At 35.9% G+C, this 25,437-nt stretch overlaps 1 protein-coding gene and 1 long non-coding RNA gene across 4 annotated transcripts in view; both read left to right on the top strand.

The window, feature by feature from the left end:
- Window positions 1–7,503: 7,503 nt before the first annotated feature.
- Window positions 7,504–9,608, top strand: LOC149148766 (uncharacterized). Of its 3 annotated transcripts, none has more exons than XM_089439548.1 (2): window positions 7,504–7,730; window positions 8,776–9,608. In XM_089439548.1, the coding sequence occupies exon 2, from the start codon at window positions 8,896–8,898 to the stop codon at window positions 9,337–9,339; it is 444 nt and encodes a 147-aa protein (XP_089295674.1). In that variant the 5' UTR covers window positions 7,504–7,730; window positions 8,776–8,895; the 3' UTR covers window positions 9,340–9,608. The 3 variants fall into 3 exon arrangements, with proteins under 3 accessions (XP_089295674.1, XP_089295675.1, XP_089295673.1); XM_089439549.1 differs by having other exon boundaries at window positions 8,823–9,608; XM_089439547.1 differs by having other exon boundaries at window positions 8,856–9,608.
- An 8,844-nt stretch (window positions 9,609–18,452) lies between these two features.
- Window positions 18,453–25,437, top strand: part of LOC149148767 (uncharacterized) — a 49,181-nt gene continuing 42,196 nt past the window's right edge. Inside the window, exon 1 of the long non-coding RNA XR_016263030.1 lies at window positions 18,453–19,463. This is a non-coding gene — a long non-coding RNA (uncharacterized LOC149148767). The remainder of the gene's footprint in view (window positions 19,464–25,437) is intronic.

Genomic DNA, 25,437 nt, shown 5'->3' on the forward strand with positions numbered 1-25,437 from the left:
CTCAAGGCCCCATGATGTAAATGGCCCAACCACCTATGCCACAACTCGCCAATGTCTTGGCTTTGGACCAATCCTACTTTCGTACTCAATGATGCACAATCATCTACCTCTATTTTATATAGATTCTTCACCTGAATCCCTATCCTCTTGGTCTGACCCGTGGCTATGTGTCTTAGGAATGCCTTTCCTGTACTGAAGACAATATTGTAGCCTTTGTCCTCCAACATCGCGACTGATACCAAGTTCTTCTTCAGCCGAGGCACATACATCACATCTGTCAAGGTTAGAGGAGCTCCATGCTTCCTCTGAAAAGCAATCGTGCCCACTCCTGAAACACTATACCTTCCATCGTCACCCATCTCTATGCACATCTTGAGGTCTTTCTCCTCCAAGGCACTGAATAAATTTTTATCACTGGTCATGTGGAATGAGGCTCCACTATCAAGATACCAGACACAACCCATCATCGATGACACCATGCATGCGATGAGGGTAAAGTCCATTTTGAACTGAGAGGCTAATGCCTCGCCTTTCGATCCTTTCGAGGATCCCTTCTTGGACTTCTTCGATGGGAAATTTGTCGCATAATGTCCCATCTCGTGACAATTAAAGCATCTCACTTTAGACTTGTCAACCTTCTTCCCTCCATGAGAAGAATTCGATTTGGAATGGGAAGCCTTCCCCTTCCCTTTCCTTGCTTTACTTGCTAAGGCCAGATTTTCTTCATCATCATTCTTGGATGCAGAACCATCTCATGTGCTCCTCTTGATCTCCTCCTACATGAGATCCGACCACAGTCATTCCCAATCCGGCAATTTCTCTCTTCCATTCACAAATTCCTGGTAGCTATTCCAGCGCTTTGGAATGCCAAGGAGAGCGAGGCTCACCATATCATCATCGTCAGTAGTTATTCCCACACTACTAAGCTCATTTCTGCAGGTGGTGGGCTTGTTCAGATATGTGGAAATAGTATCGCCTTTCTCCATCTTGATTCTTCAAAGCTTATCCTTGAGCGCCAATTTCCTCTGGTCGCTACTATTCTGGTAGAGGTCCTTCAATGTCTTCCACATTGAAAATGGAGTATCCTTCCCATGGAGACTCGAGACAATATGGTCTCGAACTCCCTCAAGGATGATCCGTCTTGCCTTCGCCACACACTTCTTCCACTCAGCCAACTCTTGTGCATTAGTTGAAGCTGGTTTTGGATTTCTTGATCAATGAATTCCTTCAAGCTATTGTCTTCTAATACAGCGTCCATGCGATCTTTCCATGCTATGTAATTCGAGCTACCATCCAAGGCATACTCGAGTCTCAAGCCATTGAATGCCATTGGCCAACCTTGAAGTATGAGAATTCGATTTTGCACCTGCAACCCCGAACTTCAAACTTTGAATTCTCTTCTCAGTATACTTTTCACAGCTTCGATACCATTTAGAAATTCTGACTGTAGATTAACTTGATAATGCAATATAACCAAAGCAAAATACTTTAACCTACTTCTACAATCAATTTGCAGAAGCTTAAAAGATCTGATCAAGATCAAGCTAAACACATATAACCAGAAGAAGAATCAATGCACATGAAACATAGAAGAATACTCAGGGGAAAGCCTCAGCTAAAAACCCCACTATCTGTATTATCATACAAGTTGGAAATATCTCAGAATTACACAAAGCCTTAGCTCTCACAACTAGCCAGCTCACAGTACAATCCTCACAGATGCTCACAGGAAAATTAGACTTCTCATAAGCCTTCTCCTCTACCCTCCAAGCTCCTATTTCCTTGTGTGGTTTCTCCTGGGTGATCCTCCTGTTACCAAGTGAAACACTGATCACTCACACTGATCTCACACCCTGTAAAACTGCGCAATCCTCAAGGAATGAATTCCTTCTGCATGCATGAGTTTTGTTTATAAGAAAACACATGCAACTGATAGTACACTGTCCTTGTCTTTAATCTCAACTGGATCTTTCTCAGAATAGACATGCATGAGTTAATGATGAGAGAATCTTCAGTTATCTGGAGTACACTAGTTGAGTGCATTCATGCATCAACTGACTGATAACTCACAATTAGTTCCTCAAACAGTTTGGAACTAATTTGACTGGGCTTAACTCAATAAACTGAGATAACTAATTACAACTCAAATATAACTCAATCTTATCTCCTTAATTAAGGGATAATCTCCTTAATTTAAGGGATAACTATTGCATGACTTCAGAAAGACTTCTAACTTGAATTTCTCCAACTAATTAACTCAAGATGAATTATTTAATTATTTTTCAAGCAGCTGGTGAGACTAAATTCGAATTTTAATTCAAGAACAAATGAAAATTGGAATATTCTTGTTGCCACATTTCAACAAGTAGACTATGAAAAACTCATCAAGAAATGGCCTCAACACATCATTCAACACATGCATGAATGTAGTGGGAGCATTACATAAACCAAACGGCATAACTAGCCATTCAAACAAACATTCCTTTTTTTTGAATGCTATCTTCCAAATGTCTCCTTCAGCTATTCTAATTTGATGGTAGCCACTTCTTAATTCCATCTTAGTAAAATACTTTGCATCTTTCAATTGATCAAGTAAATCATCTACTCTAGGTAGTGGATAACGGTTCTTTATCATAATTTTGTTCAATGCACAAAAGTCCACACACATGCGCCATGTTCCATCCTTCTTTGGCACCAAGACAATACGTGAACCACATGGCGAGGAAGATGGTCTGATGATCCCTTTATTCAACAAATCTTGAATTTGCTTCTTAATTTCTACGCTTTCCATCGTTGACATCCTGTACATGCCAATGTTAGGAAGAGGACAATATTGTTGCAACTGTATCTCATGTTGGATTCTTCTCCTGGGAGGTAATCCCTTTGGTTCCTGAAACATCTCATAATATTGGTAACTATGTCAACCAATTCAGATTTCAAATTTGAATCACAACCTTTGAAAGCTTAATTATCAACATCATTCTTAGGTTTGATCATTAGAAGCACAAAATTCTTACTCGAATTCACTATTCTTTTCATCTTCCCTGCATTAACAAGTGAAAGATTTATTTTCTTGCTATGAGCCCTCACAATATATTCTACTCCATATTTGAATAAATGATATTTGTTTTCATGTCTATGGAAGATAGCTTTTCTGTCATAAAGGTACGGGATGCCCAAAACTATGCTACATATATCTGATGGCACAACATCAAGCTCCACTTCATCTATGAAATTTGTAGTAATAACGAATCTCAGTTTACACTTTCTAGTAACCTGCAATTGCGCATTGTCACACACCCATCCAAGTGGATATGGTTTATGATGTGGAACGGTTTCCAAGTTTAAACTTGTGACAATATTTTCATAGATAAGATTGGCTTGAGAGCCACTATCGAAAAGCATATCAATCTTGTTGTGTTCTGATATCACCCTTATGTGGAAAAGTTCTATTCTCCTCTTTTCGTTTGGAGTTTCATTTTGTGAGTTTGAAGAACTAGTGCTAGCAATGGATTCTTTTCCTTTTAACCCCATGGTTGTGATTTTAGTTTCATCACCTGAATCAGATCCCAAATCTTGTTGAGTGGTTGTAGTTGTTTTTTGTTTTCCCTTGTTTTTTTTTTTCTTTGGTCTCATTTCAGGATGAAGCTTCCAACAATGAGCTTCATTGTGATCCTCTCTGGAACAATGTTTGCATGAAACTTTTTCTCCTTCTTTTTTGATAGACGCAATTTTCTTTGCTTTTCCTTTCCTTTACTCTTAAATGGCTTTTTACTACCTTCTTCTGGGGTGTTTTTCCCTCTTGCCTTAGGACGAGTGGCTTGCACACACACATCATCTAGATTATTGGGACTAAACATTAAGATAGTATGCCTAAGGTAACTGTGTAAGCCCTCAATGTACTTCAACAATGTGTCCTACAATTGCAAATCTACACCTAACATCAAAGACCTTTTTCTGAATTCTTGGGTGTAATCTTGCACATTTTGACCTTTAAGCTATCTAAAGTTCTGCCAATTCATGATGGATTTCTGCATATAAGCTAGAGGGTAGAATTGTCTTTTGATTGCAGCAATGAAATCATTCCAAGAAATTGAGATCTTATCGTGTTTTTTAATGTCCTCTTGGGTCTTTGATTCCCACCATACCAACGTTGCACCCTCCATTCTCAAGGAAACTAATTGAATATTTATGTCATCCTCTTGAAGGTTTTGAATCCTGCAATAGACCTACAACCAACGAATCCAATTATCAAGCTTCTTTGCATTCACTTCACCATTATACATGGGCAGTTCAAATTTAACATCAAGTTTTAAAAAAGGCGATTTACCAGTTCCTTTTAAAGTATGATGATGAGTATGAGTAAGGGTTCTGTTAGTGGAAGAGGCTGAAGATTCTCGTGAAGAAGAAGATGAAGAAGATGGTGGAGAGGGTGGAGGTTTGTCTCCATTTCCATTACCTCCTCCTGAAGAGCCTTCTCCTTTGGTAGGTTTGGAACTTTCCCCTTGCAGACTGGTATTCCTCTCTTCATAGAGGACCTTTACCATCTCTGTCATATCAAATAAAGCCTTTCTGAAGGTCTTCTCATCTTCTGTCATGTTTGTAGGTTCTCCTTCACGAGACATGATCTCTGGAGTCTCAATTGCAACTTGAGGCTGAATTGGTGTTGGAGATTTTGGCAACCTTGCTCTCCTTCCCCTTGACCCAACTTTAGGGCTTCCAACCAACTTCCCTTCTCCTCTTTTGAGTTTTAACCTTGTAAGCATGACATAAACTTGCAAAGAGTTAAATCCTTCTTTCACAAAGAAAACCTAGGGCTGTAATACCAAATTGATTTGATTTAGAATATTAGATTGCTGTGCTAAGATCCTCCTCAGATTAGAAACAAATGCTTTCATTGTGCTTAAGGATTCATGAATTTTTGCAAGTGAAATGATGAGTTTTTATGTTAATTTTATGGGAAATTTAACATAAATAAAAGACTGAACAACAACATAAACATGTACAAAACATCATCAAAAACACATTACAACAGGAACATGATAAAGGAGTTCACCCCTCCTGGGCTACGTCTCCTTGGTCCAGCTTCCAAATGGCTTGGGCCTTTCTATTATGCTAAATAATGTAAAAATATGTGTTTACAATGATCAAATGCTTCGAAAACTTGCTCCAATGAGTCTAGAATATGCAAAAATGGTTATCTAGCCTCTTTTTGCATCCAATTTGGTGGAAAACTAAAGAAGTTATGACCTCTCTTAGTTCTCCCAATATTCGCTCCACAAATTGCACCATTTCTGGCATGAACCTACAATTTTGCTCCAAAATTGCGCTAACTGGGCGAAAGTTTCCCTGCGCGGCGATCCATAATCTATTGGTACCGACTGTTCCATCGCAAATCACAATTGGCAGAGAACCAACGGTCTTATGGTCTGTGAACGCGGTGGGGCGATGTGTGATTGCGATACGCGGACCCAATCGAACTATTAACTAGAACCCATAATCTTATTGCATTCAGGATCCATCGCAACTCACAATCAGCAGAGTGAGGGAGGTAACAGATATATGAGACTCTGCATTTTTGCGATGTGCAATTATTGCATCGCAAACCTGGGTACGCTGGGGGCCGATTCATCGCATCGCACCCTGACTTGTTCTAGGGCCGATTCTTTGATGCCGACCCACCTGCGACATGCGATTTATGAAATGCGAGGCCAATGGCAGCCTGTCACTTGGCGCTTCCCCATTCGTTGAACGGTCTTGCCACGTCATCCACTCCTGCCATTTGTCCAAGTCAAACCTGAACTTTGACTTGCTCTAACTTCTTCATATGAGCTCGGATTCGAGTGTCGTTCGCATCGTTAGAATCAGGATGACGAGCACTTCGATCTGAAGCTGAGTTTATCGGGATTCTGCCACTTTGAGTTTTGAGCCTAATTTTTAGCACCTGGTCACGGAGTTAGGCGACTCAGTGGATAAATTTTGACTTGGAGAACGAGGTAAACCGTCGTATGTATTTCTTGCTGTCGCAATTTCTCTGAAAGGTTAGCCGGTGTGAGAGGCAACCTGTTGTACTCAGATTCTACTTGCTTAATAATACAAACCCTCTATCTGTTGCACTGGTTTTCCCGCATTGGGTTTTTACGGGGTTGTGTTGTCCAAAAATAATGATGTCCCTTGTGTGTTTGTCTCATATTTGTTTCAAATTATGATCTGTATGTTAGTGTAGTCTGCAATAGTGTTTTTCATCACCGTTTATAAATTAAATAACTTGTTGAATGTAATAACAAGTGTGAGATGATAAAGCAGTGATTGCAGTAGGATTTCTTATGTATAGATTCAGAAATTTTCACAATCTACAGATCCCCCCACTATTTTTCTTCTAGGGATACAATCATATTGAAATGCCCCTTCGCCCCATGCCCCCCAATTATGCAAGGCTCTATCTGATGAAGATTGCGAAGGGTGAATAAACCCTGAAGAAAGTTTCTCTTCTTAGCTACTAGCGGTGATCTATAGATTGCTATGAAGAACATGTGTCACTGACACCTATTGGTTGCATCCTTACTGCAAGAAGTTGAGGGGATGCCAACCAACCTTGGAAAGTAATATCCAAAGGGTTCCAAAGGACGAACATGTTGTGGGCCGAGTTGCTTACAACAAGAGATTGAACCTAACACCCCTTCCAGAGTATTTGAGAGAGCATTTCCATTCTTTCACAAGTACACATGGTTTCCTTCAAGATTACTATACCAAGGTTTTCCTTTTTACTTTGATCTTTAAAGAGCTTGTGTTGCTCTTGCCGTTCAGGGACCTGATGTTCCAAGAGAACATATTCATTGAGGGATGGGTGGCGTGGGAGATGGAGAAAAGAAATTGCCCGCTTGTTGAACCATCTCGTGGGTGGTCTTCCTTCCTCTTTGATTTCCCTCACTGCTTGATTTCCGTAACGTCATAGCCCGAGGTGTCGATTAGAACTGCCAACTAACCAATGGAGATGAACGATCGAGCTATTGAAGAAGAAGTTGTCAGGTTTTGCTGCAGAGGTCAAGATTGGTGTAGAGAGAACCCTTTAGTTAACGAAAACCCTCCGAGTTTGTGCTCCAACCATCTATTTTGACCTCTTAAGTAGGTTTATTTTAGGTTTTATGATTTATTACTTTAAAATTTTAATAATTTAATAAAAATAGGTTTTATTAGTTTAGGTTTATAATTTTATTTTAAATATTATTAAATAAATAATTTAAATATTAAATTTGTATAAATTAAATATTTTAAATTTTTTCTCAATTTTAAGTTTGTTTATACATTTAATAATATATTTTAAATAAAAAATAACTCTCATCAAAACCATCCAAATTTTAATAAAAATATAAAACATAGCACAATACAGATTAATCTAGTCTGCAAATTATTCCATTTGAAGAAACAAGTGACTAAGAATCTTGGACCTCCACATCAGACCAGCGAACAAACCATTAATAAAAAATATAACTGTTAGACTTCGCAAATTAATCTGTGTGGAGAAACGAGTTACTATGGACCTTGGTAGGTCTCCACATCAGACCCGCGAACAAACCCTTGGTGGCACGCTTCGTGGGACATCGACTGTATACAAAAACTGACTCCACCGTTTCTCTCTCACCAAGTGTTTCCTTTGCAAGGGAAGAATAGCGAGAGCTAATCGCAGACCACCTATAAGTCCAGGGTCTCACTTCGGCAAATTTTCCCTGGTAATCTCCCTTTTTCTTCAATTCATGAATGTTGTTACGGAACCGATTACTTGTGTTTTTGGCCGATGTTGAATAAACTCTTGTTATATATGATCTCTTTAGCTCTCAGAGTTCTGTATTTGGCCTCTGCCTTTATTTTTATCTTCAGGGTTTTGAGGTTATTGAGAAGCAATTGCCAAATGGTCTGGAGTTCAATTCCTGCACACCAGTTGCAACCATTCAAATGATCTCTATATCTATGCTAATGGTTTCTCTCTTGCTTGCGTGTTGCCTTGACTTTTTGAAACCTGTGCAATTAAGAGGGTTAAGTTGGTTTCAGAGACAGCATTTGGGTTGGTTATCGCAAACAGAGAGTTTAGAGGGTTTTTTTCCCATGGTGTTGTGAGGGTTTCCCGTTTATGATACTAAAATTGCAAAATTGCTTTCTTTTGTTGTAAATACGGCATTCATTTAAAATACGCCAGACGATGGAAGATAATATAGAATCATGGTATTCATTGTTTGTTCGCCATTCATCTGCTTTAAATAGAATATGAATTCCTTGACTTTATATTCCTTAATTTCCCAGGGCACCACTGCATTGCTGGACGAATGATGTGAGTGTTTTTAGTGTTGTTAGTAAAGCTGAAATACCTAGCATCAGATTTGAATTCACAGGATTTAGGGCTGTCCAACATAACCGAAAGAAAATTCTAGAAATTTGCTAGTTGAAGAATGCATTTTTGGTTTTTGCTTTTATTCCTCGCTTTTTGAGTGAGAGGAGCTCCAGGCCGAAATCAAACTCTCTGATTATTAGGGAACCGTCTTCTCACTGTGGTTTGAGAGGTTCATATAAAGTTTGGAAGGTTGCTCTGTTCTACTTATTTGGTCACAGTAATATTTGAAGATCAGAGAATTCTTTGGCATATTGCTATAAGAATTTCAAATTTATGGATTTATTATTAATTATATAAGCCTAGTAATTCTAGCAATGCAAATTATCATTATTGTTCACTTTTTCCAATACTCTCATTTCCTTTTATTGCTTGCTTCTTCTTGTGTTTAGGAAGTATTGGAGATTATCGGATCCTTATTTTATACATGCTTTAACAGATCTCTCCTTCTGGCTGACTGACCTATATGCAGTTGCAAGTTCTAGATAACCAGAAGTATTTGATCTATAAAAATGCAAGACCAAAATATGTTTATAGATGATGATGCATCAAAGTCCAAGCTACCAAAAAGGAAACTATTGTCTCAAACAACTTCCGGAGCTCAGTTTCAAGCACACAATGAGGTCGGACAGGAAGAAGCACTAAAGATGCCCAAAACATCAAAAAAGAGTCAGAAGAGTGGGAATTCTAAGAAAAAGGGGGACAGCTCCAGGTCTCCCCCAAATGGCCTTCCAGATCATTCGCCACTCACTAAATCAGCGAATGAGTATCGAGCCTTGAGGCATAAGTACTTGATTCTAGAGGAAGAAGGCTCTGCTCTAGGAGATGAGCTGAAACAGGTTGAGAGTGAGGTGAAAAATCTAGAAGAGGAGAAACTTGCACTTTTGGATGAGCTGGTTGTGTTGGAGGGTTTGGTTGAACGTCCAGGTTCTGAATCTCCCATTGAAAACGTTTAAGACGAATATTACAATTTGTATTGTTTCCGAACTTTGCATGGGCAGCTTGGAGCAACATTTTCAAGAAATCAATCCCTGGAGGATTTATGCCACAGTGTATTTGGTTTGCTTGAAAAGTAATTGCAGCACTTGTTTATTCTTCAGAATCAAGACTCCTTGATGTCCCTGCCCTGAGCTTTCGTATCTGATTTTGATGCTAGGTGGCACCTAGTTAGATGTCTAATACAGTGATTTTTTAAAAACTTATGGAATATTTCCTATTACTATTACAGTTTGATTTCTTGCTTGGTTGTTTAGTCATGATTTTTTTTTCATCTGTTGGGCAAATCCATTTATTCTTTTAGGCTGTGCATAATCACTTTGATTCATGCTACTGCATAATTAGCAGAAAAGTTCTCTCCTTTTGTCAGTGTTCAATATAATCTTCTCAACCTGTGGAATTCAACAATTGCATAGAAAGGGAAATCCATGAAATTTGTAATTTAGGAATAGTAAGAGATTTTCAAATTCTCTCAATGTGCAAAAGAGTTTTGTATAGGTGAATAATGGGATGCTGAGATTATCTGCTACAAATGAATATGATTAATTAAACAGTAAAACCTTAAAAGCGATATGTCAATTTTCAAATAGAGAGGCAATAGACATTTCTTATAGTGGGCTTGTCATATGTCAAACAATTTGTTTACAATTCTATAGTTGAAAGTATGTTACCGGAGATGGCACAATATAGTACCATTTCTGCAAGAAAGTCCAAAAGTGCAATGCTGATGAAATACCATTTCTTGGGAATCCAACAATTGCATAGAAGTGGAATTCCATGAAATATGTAATTTAGGAAGAGTAGGTGATTTTCAACTTCTCTCAATGTCCAAAACGGTTTTGAAAAGGTGAATGATGAGATGTTGGTATTATTTGATTAATCAACACAGTAGAACCATAAAAGCGATATGTCAATTTTGAAATAGAGAGACAATACACAGTTCTTATAGGGGGCTTGTCATATGTCAGACAATTTGTTTACAATTCTACTGTAAGACAATACACAGTTCTTATAGGGGACTTGTCATATGTCAGACAATTTGTTTACAATTCTACTGTAAATATGTTACCGGAGATGGCACAACATAGTACCATTTCTGCAAGAAAGTCCAGAAGTGCAATGCTGATGAATTACCATTTCTTGGGCGTTTCTCTGCCCATCTTAACATTTTTTAAAATCAGCAATTAAAGAAAGGCAAAGGAGAATAAAATTCTAAACACGACGAGATGACCTTAATGCCCTTTAATTTATAACATTGATACATTGATACATTACAAATATGGTTAAAAGAGATCAATGCTTCCTGTAGGAAATGCTGTGCGCCCATTTATAGCTTCATAAATGAATCTATCCGGCTTCTGTCCAAGCGGTAATGGAACCCTCTATATAGCTTACAAGATCGGTCCAAAAAGCAACATTCAGCAATTGAATTTAAGATGTGTTTTCCAATCTTTTTTAAATTGCAGAATGGTTCAAGGTAACCTTCGAGACAAAGTCCCAGTGACTCTGTCAGCAGAGCTTCTAACATTTTCTACTTCCAAACAAAATAGCACACTGCTTTTCATCCATACCAGAGCTCCTCTGATTGCCAAACGAAACAATTAAATTCCAAACAGAGTGCTACTCAGCAAGAAAACCTTTCGAAACACCACGAATAATTTTCATCGAGCAGTAATTAAATCTCTCATGGAAGAAGAGAGGCTTTCCTGAAAGTAAAGAATTAGCCACCAAATTACTAGGCGTGAATGAAACACTATTGAGTTGCATGTACCAGATAAGCACTTATCTGTTGGACTATAAAATCACCAAAATTTATATTGGCAAATTACATTTAGGAAAAAATACAGTTTAACAATATAAATTATTAACAAATTAATTGAATATTAATGATTATTTTTATTTCTAATTTTTTTTAAGCTGTGGTTCATGGACACCTTGGTCATTGGGTGGTTGCTACATCTATGGAAAAATCTGGGCTGATCAACCCCGGAGGGAATCTAGCCCAGCGGCCAATAATTAGGCTTAACCTAGCCCCGCGGCCAATAACTAGGCCTAACCCTAAGGGCTTCGGGGAGAATGGACCCTGTGACCTCCCAATCAACCAAACACTGATTTGACCAATTGAACTAAACGTTGAGACTAATTAATACTTTATCTTGTTTTTTAATAAATACATGTGGTTGGATCTGCCGGTTAGTTTTCAATCCAGTGATTTGATTCTCCCTAAATCTTAATAGTCTAAGTAGTCTTAATCTTTACACATGTTGATCATAGCTCTAACATAGCAGCCTTACACACATGTTGGACACATTAAAATCCATCTAAAACATCTAACGAGTGATTTGATCCTCCCTAAAATCTTATTAGCCTTAATATTTACACATTTTGATTATAGCTCTAGCATAGTAGCTTTACACATACGTTGGATTCATCTGAAGCATCTAGGCTCCATACATGATCATACCCTCAACATAAGAGACAAGAATTTATACTTGGTAATATACTTCACTTTTTAAAGTGATTCTTAATGCTCGGTGATAGCGGGCATTGATTCTATTTTGATGGTGTTTGTTATATCACTCGTTAAAGCCATCTTTGTATAATATGGAATTCCGACTAACATTTTATTTTTATTTTTATTAATAAAAATAAAAATAATAAAAAATATATGTATCATTGTTTTTTTATTTTTATTTAAAAATTTATTTTTTCCATGAAATAATAAGTATCCTAGGTATATGAATGAAATATCATAGTTTGATTGGTAAATCCATATAAATATTCGAATCCAAATCCATATTTAAATAATTTTCATCCAGCAGTAATTAAATATTTCAGGTTTTTCCTGAAAATAAAGAATTAACTAACAAATTAATAAGCATAAATGGAGCACTATCGAGTTGATGAGTTGCATGTACAAGATAAGCACTTATTTGATAATGTATTATAAAATCATTAAAATTTATATTGGCAAATTACATTTAGGAATATGTACAGCTTAACGATATAAATTATTAATAAATTATAAAAAATGATTACTACTTGTTTTTCAATAAACCCATATTCAATTTGCTAGTAAGTTTTTAATCTAATGATTTGAACCTCCCTAAACTTATGTCTAGTGATTTGAATCCCATGTGAGTTAGTTTTCAATCCAGCAATTTGAACCTCTCTAAAATTTTAATAGCCTTAATCTTTACACATAATTTTAGCCTTAATCTTTACACATGTTGATCATAGATCTAGCATAGGAGCTTTACACATGTTGGACTTATTCCAAGCATCTAGGCTATATACATGATTATATTATTAACATAAGAGACGATGATTATATATATTGTAATTACTCCAATAGGTGTATTTATTTCAATTTTTGGACTATGGCCTTGCATAAATTTTTGAAAAAAAAAATGAATGGTTTGGATTTCATTTAGATAGAATATTTGAGACTAATTTTTCCTTCTTCATCTTTTCTGTTATTGTTTTAATAATGAATTAAAAATTTAAATTAAATTTCCAATCTTTTCAATTGCTTCACAATGGTATTAGGCAGTGATTGGGTTTGGAGTATGTCCTAAAACTGTTTCTGCTTCACTAAGAACTGTAAGGAAACAGGGTAATGCCCCAAGACCTAGAGGCCCCTGCCCCCTTACGGGCCACCAGCTGGTTATTCTAGGTGAGACCCAGAGGCACCTGGCAGGAGTGACAGTCTGTCCCCTTACATACCACCAGCTGGTTATTCCAGGTGGCGTGGTTTTCCTTGAATAAGGGTGATGAGTCAGCCTGCATTAGCTGATAGCAGTTACAGATGATTGTCTTCATTGCTGAGTTGACAACTGAATTATAATAAATTTTCTCACCCTTTAAAACAAACATTAAACAATGATTTTTATTTCTAATTCTTTTCATTGCTTGACAAGTAACATCATGCCCTGGATTGAGCTATGGTGATTTATTTCCAACATACAAAGTTAATTCAGATTGGCGGTTGCAAAGTTACAAATGTGCAAAATATTACCGCAGATACCAAGAATACCAACGTGAAACTAAATGCAGAATTTTTGACGCTGAGGATATTTACACACATTCACTCCAGTAATTAAAGCGGCGGAGAGGCGCCCATGCTTAATCTAGTAAAGTAAAACTACATTTAATTAATAAAGATTTTGATTTAATTAAATTCATTAAAAGCGGCCATTAGATTGATATTCCATTCCAAGTATACAAGACTTGGTTAAGACTCTTACGGGAACTGTAGTGGTAAGTTATGGACTTGGAACGAATATGCTTCCTTCCGTGTTGGGTTTGGAATATCTTAAATTGTTATTCCTTTCACATTAAGATTTTCTCGGCCTAAAAGAAGGTCTTGGTGTATGTCACGATTTACCTCTTGTAATATCTTATTATATATAACTCTGCGTAAAAGTAATTTCAAGTTAGGAATCAGTTATTAACTGATTCTTGGTAGTTGTGCATTGAATGAGGGGACAACATTCCTTTTTGCGGGTAATGGTGATAGTGCTTCATCCGAAAACCGATCTTAGAAAAGCGATGCATGCAGCGGTTGGTAGGGTTTTGGGTTCATCATTTTATGCATGTCTTCTGGTTGGAGTGAATTCATGCAATAGTTGGGGGTTATTCTTGTCTCTGTCACAGCTCTTCACTTCCATTTAATTCTTGGTTTACCTGATGGAGTTACCAGGAATTCGCCCATCCACTGGCATGCTACTATAGTGGTCAAGTTAGAGAGTACCTTCTAGGGAAATATCATTGGCATTTAGCTTTTTGCCGCACAACCTGAAGTGTAAAGGGCGGTGGGCAATAAATTCTGGTGAGGGTTCTCATAGTTGGGCGGAAGCCTTTCCGCGAAGAGGTCAGGTTAAGGCTGCCATCGCCGCAGCTCTTGTGCGCTCCATATTTACTATGACTTCTGGCAAGACGTATTCTATAAAAATCCCTCTCACGTAGATCATCTGTTGATGCTTTGCACTCAATTTCCTCCTGGAATGTTTGGAATGCATGATTTGGATTTCTCTGGTCAACTAAAGAGATAAGTATATGTTATTTTGCTCATAGAAATAGAAGTAAATATTGCATTCTTAGCATATTAAAGAAATAAAAGTAAAAATTGCATTCTTGGCATATTAAAGAAATATAAGTAAATATTGCTTTCGTGGAAAAGAAAATGCATATTAAAGAAATAGAAGTAAATATTGCATCTTTGGAAAAGAAAATGCATATTAAAGAAATAGAAGTAAATATTGCATTTATGGAAAAAGAAGGGAAATGCATATAAAAGAAATAGAAGTTAAGTTGGATTTTAATGGAAAGGGATATATGCTTTATTACATTGGGATACTAGTTAATTTAGAAGTTTCTTGTGGAAAATTTATGCATTGCATGCATGATAGAAACTGCGATATGATGGGCACATCGATAATCATTCTAACTTTCTTGAAAAAAAACGTATGTTTTATATACACAAATATAGTGTCTTTTTAAAAAAAGAGAGCATTCTTCATGCACGGAAATAATAACTTTATAAGAGACTTTTTGAAAAACAAAGATAGAGATTCTTTCCTTAAAAGACACACATGAATAGTGTTCATGCAAGAGCAAGAATCCATACTTGTTTCATGAAAAGACTATGTGCATTGAAGTAAAAATAATTGTGTTAGGAAGAACACATGTTGCATGCTCATAAGGGTAGCTATTGTGATTTTGGAAATATGATTTTGTGTGTACATAGAGAAAGTGGTCATGTTAACTTTCTTGAAACATATAATTTCTTGAAAGATTGTCTTGCTAGATTAGTTGTGTTGACTTCTTGATTTTGATGCATAAAGAGTAAGTTAACCTTGTTTTTGTATCTTGATTTCTATGCATAAAGATGGATATCTTTAATAATTTCTCGAAAGGGAAGCTTGAGACTCCTTCATATAGGAAGATAGAGAAATGAGGTTATAATGACTTCCTTTAGGAAAGAGGTATGTGGTTTGTTGTATGAAATGATGGTAGTATTCTAATGAAGGGAATATGTGTTGCCTACATTAAAGAAGGGCTAATATGATAAGCAATGGTATGAGCAAGGAATAGTCATTGTGATATGGAGTTATGTTCTTTGTTTGTTAGAGAGACTATGTTGAGTTCTCGAAAAATAACTATGTGCAAAGAACATATGTGCTTAAGCATTGAAATAACAGTTTATTACATGTATGAAGATATAACGAATGTGTTATACATGTAGTAGAACTAATGAGCTAGAACTCTTAAAGAGAATTATGCATTAGAGTAAATAAACATTGTGGAGGTCAAACAATATTTACTTGGGTATATGTACTAGTTAAATAGTATGTCAAGCTTTCTCATGCATATGAGTAGATGCTAAAGATCTCTTTTAGAGGTTGATTATTGATTCATTAATATGGTATCTAATCTTGTTGCGAAAGTTTGTTGACGACAACATTGATAGGAAATGATGGCGGTTGGTGCCAAATGAAAGTGATGTTAACATTATGGCAGGAAAGTGATCAATGGTCCATGCGGATGAGTTCGAGATGTAGGAATGTACATTGCGAGAACAATCATGCCACAAGGAGTGTTGTATGTGGCGGTATGTAAGTAAAAGATTACATGAAAACTGTATTAGCTTTTAGCTAGTTATGTGACAACTTAATGATAATTCATTGTAATGATTTTATAGCAATGGCTAAGGGATGGAATCCCTTATAAGCCATTGAGTGAGGGGTGAAATCCCTCACGAGCGTTTAATAATAAGATTAAAAGTTTGTTGGTTTTCACCATATGGGGTTTCCAGGGTATACTGGTGTTCAATGGTGTGATTGCCTTTTGTGTCAGTTTGATGATGATGAATCCTTGATGTTGATAGTTTTTTGTTTGATGGCATAGCCATAATGTCCAAGTATGAGATTAATTAATATGGTGAAGGAAATCATGCAATGATGTAAGGATTCATGAGACAGTTTATGTTATCACACTACCACAGTGGTGGTTAATGGTTATGCAACTTACTGTCTTTCACTGCAATTTACTTTATGTACTAATGAACATTATATCTAATGGTTAATAAAGAATTGTGGAGTTGTGAATTTGATAATTACTTGTGGGTAATTTGTATTAAAAAATTCTAACTCCCTGCTTTTACATGCGAGGTTACCGGGGTATGTGACACCTCTTCAAAGAGAGATTGACGGTGCAAATAAGTCTCAAAGTTTAGTTGTGAAATAGTAGCAGTTCTTTTGATGTAATTTAATTAATGTGGTTATTTACTTTGTAAAAGGGTATGATTCTATAAATTTACTATGGTTATAGTTAACCTGTAATCAAGCTTGTTATGGTTGCTGCATATTTTGGAATAAGAATTTTAAAATTGTAATTTAATTATTGATGTGAAATAAATATTTTGAAATATTAATAGTATTTTGAAGTTTTTTATTATATTTTGAAATAATATATATTTAATTAATACATAAATATTTTGAAATATTAATAGTATTTTGAAGTTTTTTATTATATTTTGAAATAATATATATTTAATTAATACATTTAATTGTGTATACCATTGATATATATTTATATTAATTACATTTATTAATGTGGTTGGATTACTATAATTCATTTCTTAAAGTGATTTTTAATGTTTGATGGTAGGGGAGAGCCACCAATGTTTGACCGATCCATGTCAAGCAACTTGTTTGCTGTGCTGGCACCCTCACCCGTGGTACGAGACGTTGCCACCACATGCACTGACCTGTTGCGCATACATAGCCACTGGTTCGACAGGTGGAGTCGGGGTTTAGGGTTTGTAACACCATCTCCTTTGCGGCTTGTTTTGTGCTGCGTTCATTTCTGTTCGGGTCCTATTCTTGTCTGTTTGCTCTGCTGGGTAGTTGCACATCATTGCTCCAATGGCAGTCACTGCCATAACGGTTGTCAGTGATGCGGGTAGTGGTTTATGGAGCAACAGAGATGGTCGTGCTGGAGGTTGTTTGGTTGTTTTCATTCGTTTTGTCTTGTTTTTTTGACTGGTTTTTCTTCCCCATCTGGTGGTATGGGCTTGTTATTTGTTTGCGTTCCTCCCTGTGGCGGATTTAGCTTGGCTCGGTGTTGGACATGGTCGTTTCACACTCCGAAGGGATTTTTCAGGTTTGTAGGTAAATTTGTGAGCTTGAATTTCACATTTTCTTTGCAGTTTTGGGGATATCTAACCATGTTTGATGCTGTCTTACAGGTTGTTGCAGGTTGTTGTAGTCTGAGCTACTGTTTTTGGAGCATCTGGGGTTCCTGTGGCTTTCTGGCATGGAGAAAAAACAACAACAGGACATATAAGGTAGGGCATTGTCCTACCAGCCTGAACACTGTGTTTTTTAACACATTTAGCCGAATTGGATTATTGTGCCTTTGTTATGCATGAGTATGTGTTTTTCAACATACAAATTATAAAAAATATTAACAATTATAAAAAATGATTAGTACTTGTTTTTCAATAAACCCATGTTCAATTTGCGAGTTAGTTTTCAATCTAATGATTTGAACCTCCCTAAACTTATGTCTAGTGATTTGAACCTCCCGTGAGTAGTTTTCAATCCAGCGATTTGAACCTCCCTAAAATTTTAATAGCCTTAATCTTTACACATCATTTTAGCCTTAGTCTTAGCCTTAATCTTTACACATGTTGATCATAGCTCTAGCATAGGAGCTTTACGCACATGTTGGACTCATCCAAAGCATCTAGGCTCCATACATGGTTATATCATTAACATAAGAGACCAGGATTATATACATTGTAATTAAGTCAATAGGTGTATCTATTTTAACCTCTGGATGATGGCTTTGTATAAATTTTTGAAAAAAATAAATGAACGATTTGGATTTCATAAAAAATAAATGAATAGTTTGGATTTCATTTAGATAGAATATTTGAGATTAATTTCTCTCTTCAACTTTATGTTATTATTTTAATAATGAATTAAAAATTTAAATTAAATCTCTAGTCTTTTCAATTGCTTGACAAATAGCATTGGGTAGTGATTAGGCCTGGAGTATGCCCTAAACCTGTTTTTGCTTGGCTAAGAGCTCGTCTTCCTCGGACGTAAGGAAAAAGGTTAACGACCCAAGACCAAGAGACATTTGGTAGGGGTGAAAGCCTGCCCCCTTACGGACTACCAGCGTGTTATTCCAGGTGGTGTGGTTTTCCTTGAATAAAGGTGATGAATCAACTTGCATTCGCGGATAGCAGCCAAAGATGGTTGTCCTCACTGCTGGTTTGACAACAGTGAGTTATGATAGATTTTCCCACCCTGTGAAAAAAAAGCATTCGACAATGATTTTTGTTTCTAGTCCTTTCAATTGCTTAACAAGTAGCATCAGGTTGCACCCATGGATTGGGCTATGGCAGTTTCTTGCTCAATGTGTGCTCCTGGCTCTAAACTATGTATTACCCTTAGTCTAGAAGTATGGGTATAACCAACTCTTAATTTTATAATATTACATGCGCCCTCAAGGCACTTAATGCTTGGAAATTCTCCATACACTACTAGACTGACATGCTCACTTGGTAGACTTCTCGCTCGGCGCTCCAACTATCCACTATTAACACCTTACCTCCAACCCGACTGTTACGTGTGTCCTAGCCATCTGAACGGGGTGGGGGTGGCACATGGCTCTCACTGAGGCCGAGGCGATGGGACTTCAACAGTTTGGATTCCTCCTTACTCCATCAACGATGTAGGACGCTTCTTCTAACCCTAAACCTTTACTTCGCTCTTCTGTCATTTATTTGGTCTATCCCTCTATCAATGAAGCCGAGGTCTCTACGACCCTACCTGGTGGCTTCTTCTGCGATCCCCACTGTGTATTTCTGTTGTTGCCCTCTTATTGCAGAGAAACTATGGTTGCGCCTGGGTATCTTGGTTTACATTACTGGGGTTTTGATTGTGCCAGGCCTTGCTCCAGCTTGAGGTGGATGATTTATCTTAACCTAATTTAAATGTCTGCTATCCTTACCAATACGATGATTTCAGTTAAAGACAAGGGAGGTGCTCATGTTGTTCCCATTCACCAGGTACTTATGGGTTTTTTCTTCTGGTTAGTAGTTTGTCCCTTTGGTTTTGCATGGTTCTGACTTTTTCTCCATTTCCATCCTTAGGGTTTGTCTGAAGGCTTTTCCAAACGCTGGCTTGGAGCTCTCATGACTAGAATTCTAACCCTCATGGTCGAAGGTAAGGTTCGCCCTACAGTTCTAGTTCGTTTCTTTATGGTTTCCTGCACCTATTAATATGATCATATTTTCGTGTCGGTTTTTTTTTTTTTTAATATATATATTCTGGTGCAGGTTCGATGGCTTAGATGGGTTTTTGGCTCTGCAACTCCTTCATAGGTATTGCCCCTTTCCGGGTTCCTTTCTTGATAATTCAATTGAGGTTTATTTGGCGTTCCTACTTCTAATGCTTATTGTGGTTATTGTTATAGGTATCTCCACACTGCTCCTCTGTACCCGCGCGCTTGGGGTTTTCATGGCATGGCGACTTATAAGAGACTTTTTGAAAAACAAAGATAGAGATTCTTTCTTTAAAAGACACACATGAATAGTGTTCATGCAAGAGCAAGAATCCATACTTGTTTCATGAAAAGACTATGTGCACTGAAGTAAAAATAATTGTGTTAGAAAGAACACATGTTGCATGCTCATAAGGGTAGCTATTGTGATTTTGGAAATATGATTTTGTGTGTACATAGAGAAAGTGGTCATGTTAACTTTCTTGAAAAATATAATCTCTTGAAAGATTGTCTTGCTAGATGAGTTGTGTTGACTTCTTGATTTTGATGCATAAAGAGTAAGTTAACCTTGTTTTTGTATCTTGATTTTTATGCATAAAGATGGAAATCTTTAATAATTTCTCGAAAGGGAAGCTTGAGACTCCTTCATATAGGAAGATAGAGAAATGAGGTTATAATGACTTCCTTTAGGAAAGAGGTATGTGGTTTGTTGTATGAAATGATGGTAGTATTCTAATGAAGGGAATATGTGTTGCCTACATTAAATAAGGGCTAATATGATAAGCAATGGTATGAGCAAGGAATAGTCATTGTGATATGGAGTTATGTTCTTTGTTTGTTAGAGAGACTATGTTGAGTTCTCGAAAAATAACTATGTGCAAAGAACATATGTGCTTAAACATTGAAATAACAGTTTATTACATGTATGAAGATATAACGAATGTGTTATACATGTAGTAGAACTAATGAGTTAGAACTCTTAAAGAGAATTATACATTAGAGTAAATAAACATTGTGGAGGTCAAACAATATTTACTTGGGTATATGTACTAGTTAAATAGTATGTCACGCTTGCTCATGCATATGAGTAGATGCTAAAGATCTCTTTTAGAGGTTGATTATTGATTCATTAATATGGTATCTAATCTTGTTGCCAAAGTTTGTTGACGACAACATTGATAGGAAATGATGGCGGTTGGTGCCAAAGGAAAGTGATGTTAACATTATGGCAGGAAAGTGATCAATGGTCCATGCGGATGAGTTCGAGATGCAGGAATGTACATTGCGAGAACAATCATGCCACAAGGAGTGTTGTATGTGGCGGTATGTAAGTAAAAGATTACATGAAAACTGTATTAGCTTTTAGCTAGTTATGTGACAACTTAATGATAATTCATTGTAATGATTTTATAGCAATGGCTAAGGGATGGAATCCCTTATAAGCCATTGAGTGAGGGGTGAAATCCCTCACGAGCGTTTAATAATAAGATTAAACATTTGCTGGTTTTCACCATACGGGGTTTCCAGGGTATACTGGTGTTCAATGGTGTGATTGCCTTTTGTGTCAGTTTGATGATGATGAATCCTTGATGTTGATGGTTCTTTGTTTGATGGCATAACCATAATGTCCAAGTATGAGATTAATTAATATGGTGAAGGAAATCATGCAATGGATGTAAGGATTCATGAGACAGTTTATGTTATCACACTACCACAGTTATGGTTATGCAACTTACTGTCTTTCACTGCAATTTACTTGATGTACTAATAAACATTATATCTAATGGTTAATGAGGAATTGTGGAGTTGTGAATTTGATAATTACTTGTGGGTAATTTGTATAAAAAAATTCTAACTCCCTGCTTTTACATGCGAGGTTACCGGGGTATGTGACACCTCTTCAAAGAGAGATTGACGGTGCAAATAAGTCTCAAAGTTTAGTTGTGAAATAGTAGTAGTTCTTTTGATGTAATTTAATTAATGTGGTTATTTACTTTGTAAAAGGGTATGATTCTATAAATTTACTATGGTTATAGTTAACCTGTAATCAAGCTTGTTATGGTTGCTGCATATTTTGGAATAAGAATTTTAAAATTGTAATTTAATTATTGATGTGAAATTTTGAAATATTAATAGTATTTTGAATTTTTTTATTATATTTTGAAATAATATATATTTAATTAATACATTTAATTGTGTATGCCATTGTAATATATTTATATTAATTACATTTATTAATGTGGTTGGATTACTATAATTCATTTCTTAAAGTGATTTTTAATGTTTGATGGTAGGGGAGAGCCACCAATGTTTGACCGATCCATTGTATTTCCCTATTATCTTCCAAACCAATGCATTCTAGTATTGATATATATCTGGTGTTTCCCTTCCAACCGCAAAGGGGATTCTCAAGATTTCTTTTGTACTTCTTCGCTGAGTTTATAGCTTGTGAATAAGTTTTCGAATTTACTCTCCTTGCTTACAATTCGAATAGGTTTCTATGCAATGTGATAGATACAGGTTTGGAGACCAGTGTCATCTACTGGTTCGTCTACCTCAGCTGTCACTAATAAATCTACTTAACTAATACCCCTCATTTGGATTCCATAATTCGTTCTCTCCATCCTAGTGATGGGTTTTATGATGCCCTCTAACTGAAAATATGGCGGGTTGTGTTCGAATATGTATAGTTGGTTCTATGCGGAATTCAATTGGGCCGTTCTGCTAATTATCATTCAAATTTGTAATTCTTTACAGAAGGTTCATAGGATGACGCTTACAAGACTAAGAAGAATTGGGTCATTTAAAAATATCCCACAAATAGAATTACCAGAACATTCATCGCCGTTTGAAGAACCCCATTAACTGTGGTTTCCATTCATGGTTTCATATGTTATTTTTGGCTGTTGATGTATATAATTAAATTATATTATATATTATAATATTTATAAAGCGGACTCATCCTAATCTTTTTTCGTTTATTGTTTAAATGGTTTTCAAAAGAATTCTTCACGGTAATATTTATCTAAGAGTTGAGTGCGAGACTTATTTTCTTTGATGCTGCGTTCAGGGTTATGCAATCTTTCTCTAAATTTATAAAGCTCCATGCAAAGGTGGGGAATTAGATAATAATATATGAGTTTGGTTGTGCAGGACATATATTAATATTCCATGTTTTTAATTTACAAAATAATTGAAGACATGCAACGTTTTTAATTTATAAAATAATTATTTGAAGGCTGTTTATTTGCTAGCTAAAAATTACATATATGAACAATCCATGTTTTTAATCCACTAAATAATTATATCTTAATTGTATATGGTTAATTAAAAATTAAATTAGTTTTTTCAAAATATTTATATAACAAGATTTATTATTAATTTGTTTTTTAATATTTATATATATAAATTTCATATATTTGTATGAGTGTGTTTAATAAGAAAAAGGAGAAAGTTATGAAATCATATAATATTCTCTTTTGATTATTATTATTATAATAAATTGAGGATAAATATAATACAAGTGTTTATCATAAAAATCTTAAACAATATGGATATGAAATACAATATGCCAATGGAAATTATAATTTTAATTCTGGAAATTTTATTTTATTTTAGTGTTTGAGAATTGCATTCTCATAAGGTACAATAGATTTGTGTCAAATTCAGAATTCCAAATCGAAGAACTACAATACTCCATGGGTTCGAGAAATACCACTAATGAGAATAGTGAAATGATTTTGAAGGAGCATTTTTTATTTGATCCTTTAATTTTTGAGGATAAGCACTTTCTTGTGTGTGTGTTCCAAATCCTCATAAAATTGGATGTAGCCCTAAAAAAAAAGAGTTGATGCATGGTTTCCCACATTTCAAGTATTATATATTTGTTGGTTAATGTCATGCTTTGGTGGCTAATGACATGAGATTTCATGAGCTCATGAATACCTTCAAGAGTGTCAAATTATGAGGTATTCCTTCATCTGAAGAAATTTCATTATGGTATTTCGATGGGTCTCATCAACAAATTTAAATGCAGGAAGATTACTGAAGAACACTTCAATGTAAACTGCAAAGGATATTATCATCCATGGAAGCTATATCAAGGTTCTTGTTGAACCGTATCATATGGGGAAGCCTCATAGAAAAGGATATGAACTTAATATCCACCTTTGCAAGCTCCCACACTATGTATACTTTGAAGGGAAATTCTCCCTTGGTTCAATGATTGCAAAATAAAATACTACACACTACTTGAGAAGGTTGGAGATTCTTTGCATTTGAGACAAATGTGAGGAGTCCAATCCTATTTTCAAGAATGGCGAAATGTTAACATGAATGCAACCCAACAAATGCAAGTCCACTAGTGCATCATCAATGATTGCATATTTGAAGATGAAAAAAAATGGAACAAACATAACTCCTTGCATGCCATTGGGAACAATTCTATAACGCCATCTTGCAAATGGAGAACCCATGAAAATTCAAATTTCTCAAAAATTTCTCTGAACACTAAAAGAGGGATTTGATTCTACTTGAGAATGTCACACTTTATACATACACCATTACAATTGTATACTTTTTGATCAAATAATAAATATAAAATAAATAATGAATCTACCATTATCATGAGAGCAAGTTTCTTAGAATCCCTTTTGAGAAGTGTAGCAAGAAAGTCTCAATTTGACTTTGCCTTGGTCAAATTGAGAAAATTCGAATTTCCACATCAACAGACAAATTGGAGGTAGTTAACTGAGGTGGCATGGCTCTTGTCACTTAGTTAGCTTAGTAAATTTGAGTTAGAGGGCTTGGAGTTCAATTAAGCATGTGAGATTGCTAATTTGTAGCAATCAAGGTCAATTATGTCCAGTTCTTTTCAGTTAAACTAGTTCTAACAGTTGATGGAACTAGTGGAAGGTCAGTGGTGCAATGGGACAATAGTATAAATAAGTGATCATCTAGTTAACTGATCAGTCAACCACATATAGCTCATGCATGCAAAGAATTCAAGTTCCCCATTTGTGGTGGAGATTCCAAGGCAGTGTAACATCAATTGTAGATTAGTCTTGAGTGTACATGTGTTGTATGCAGCCAGAGATCAACCTTGGGAATTTCACAATCAATTGGAGGAAAATTCCTAAAAAATAGGGGCCTAATTCCTTAGGATTGGCGCAAGGAAATAGGGGCTCAAGTTGAGGTAGAAATTGAATAAGTCTGGGTCAAAGCTTCTCATTGAGCAGAGAGATAGTTTATTCACTTGTAGGTTTTGCTTAGAGCGAGCAAGAAATTGTAATACATTCTCTATTCATCTGATTAATGCAAGCAAGCTTAAGGGAATTTTATCAGTTGGTTTCCCTAGATAAATCTGTGTACTTGTGTATGTGATTGATGCATGTTTGTGAATGATGTTCTAAATTGTGAATTAATTTCTGCAGAGTAGTAGAGTAGAATTGTGTCTCTTGATTGATATTAAAATTCTTGAGCAGTTGTAATTCTATCACCATAGTTCTACAATCCTTGCACTTTGGTGACTGGTTGCCATTAATTCTAGAATTTCTCAAACTTAAGCTACAAGTCTTCAATCATTGCAAACATGCCTTAGAGAATGCGACATAATGAAGACCTGCCTCCATGTTTTTTTTTGAGTTTATGAGATAAATTTAGGTATGGAATGCTTTGGATTTCCACTTAGCATAGCCTTCAATGCATGCATAGGTGGGGAATCATGTGTGGGCTTTCTTTCCTAGTTTGATGAAAAATGA

Source organism: Pinus tabuliformis, chromosome 9 (assembly GCF_031772625.1).
Source record: "Pinus tabuliformis cultivar Carrire ecotype Pingquan chromosome 9, CPIR1, whole genome shotgun sequence".
NCBI classification, from domain to species: domain Eukaryota; kingdom Viridiplantae; phylum Streptophyta; class Pinopsida; order Pinales; family Pinaceae; genus Pinus; species Pinus tabuliformis.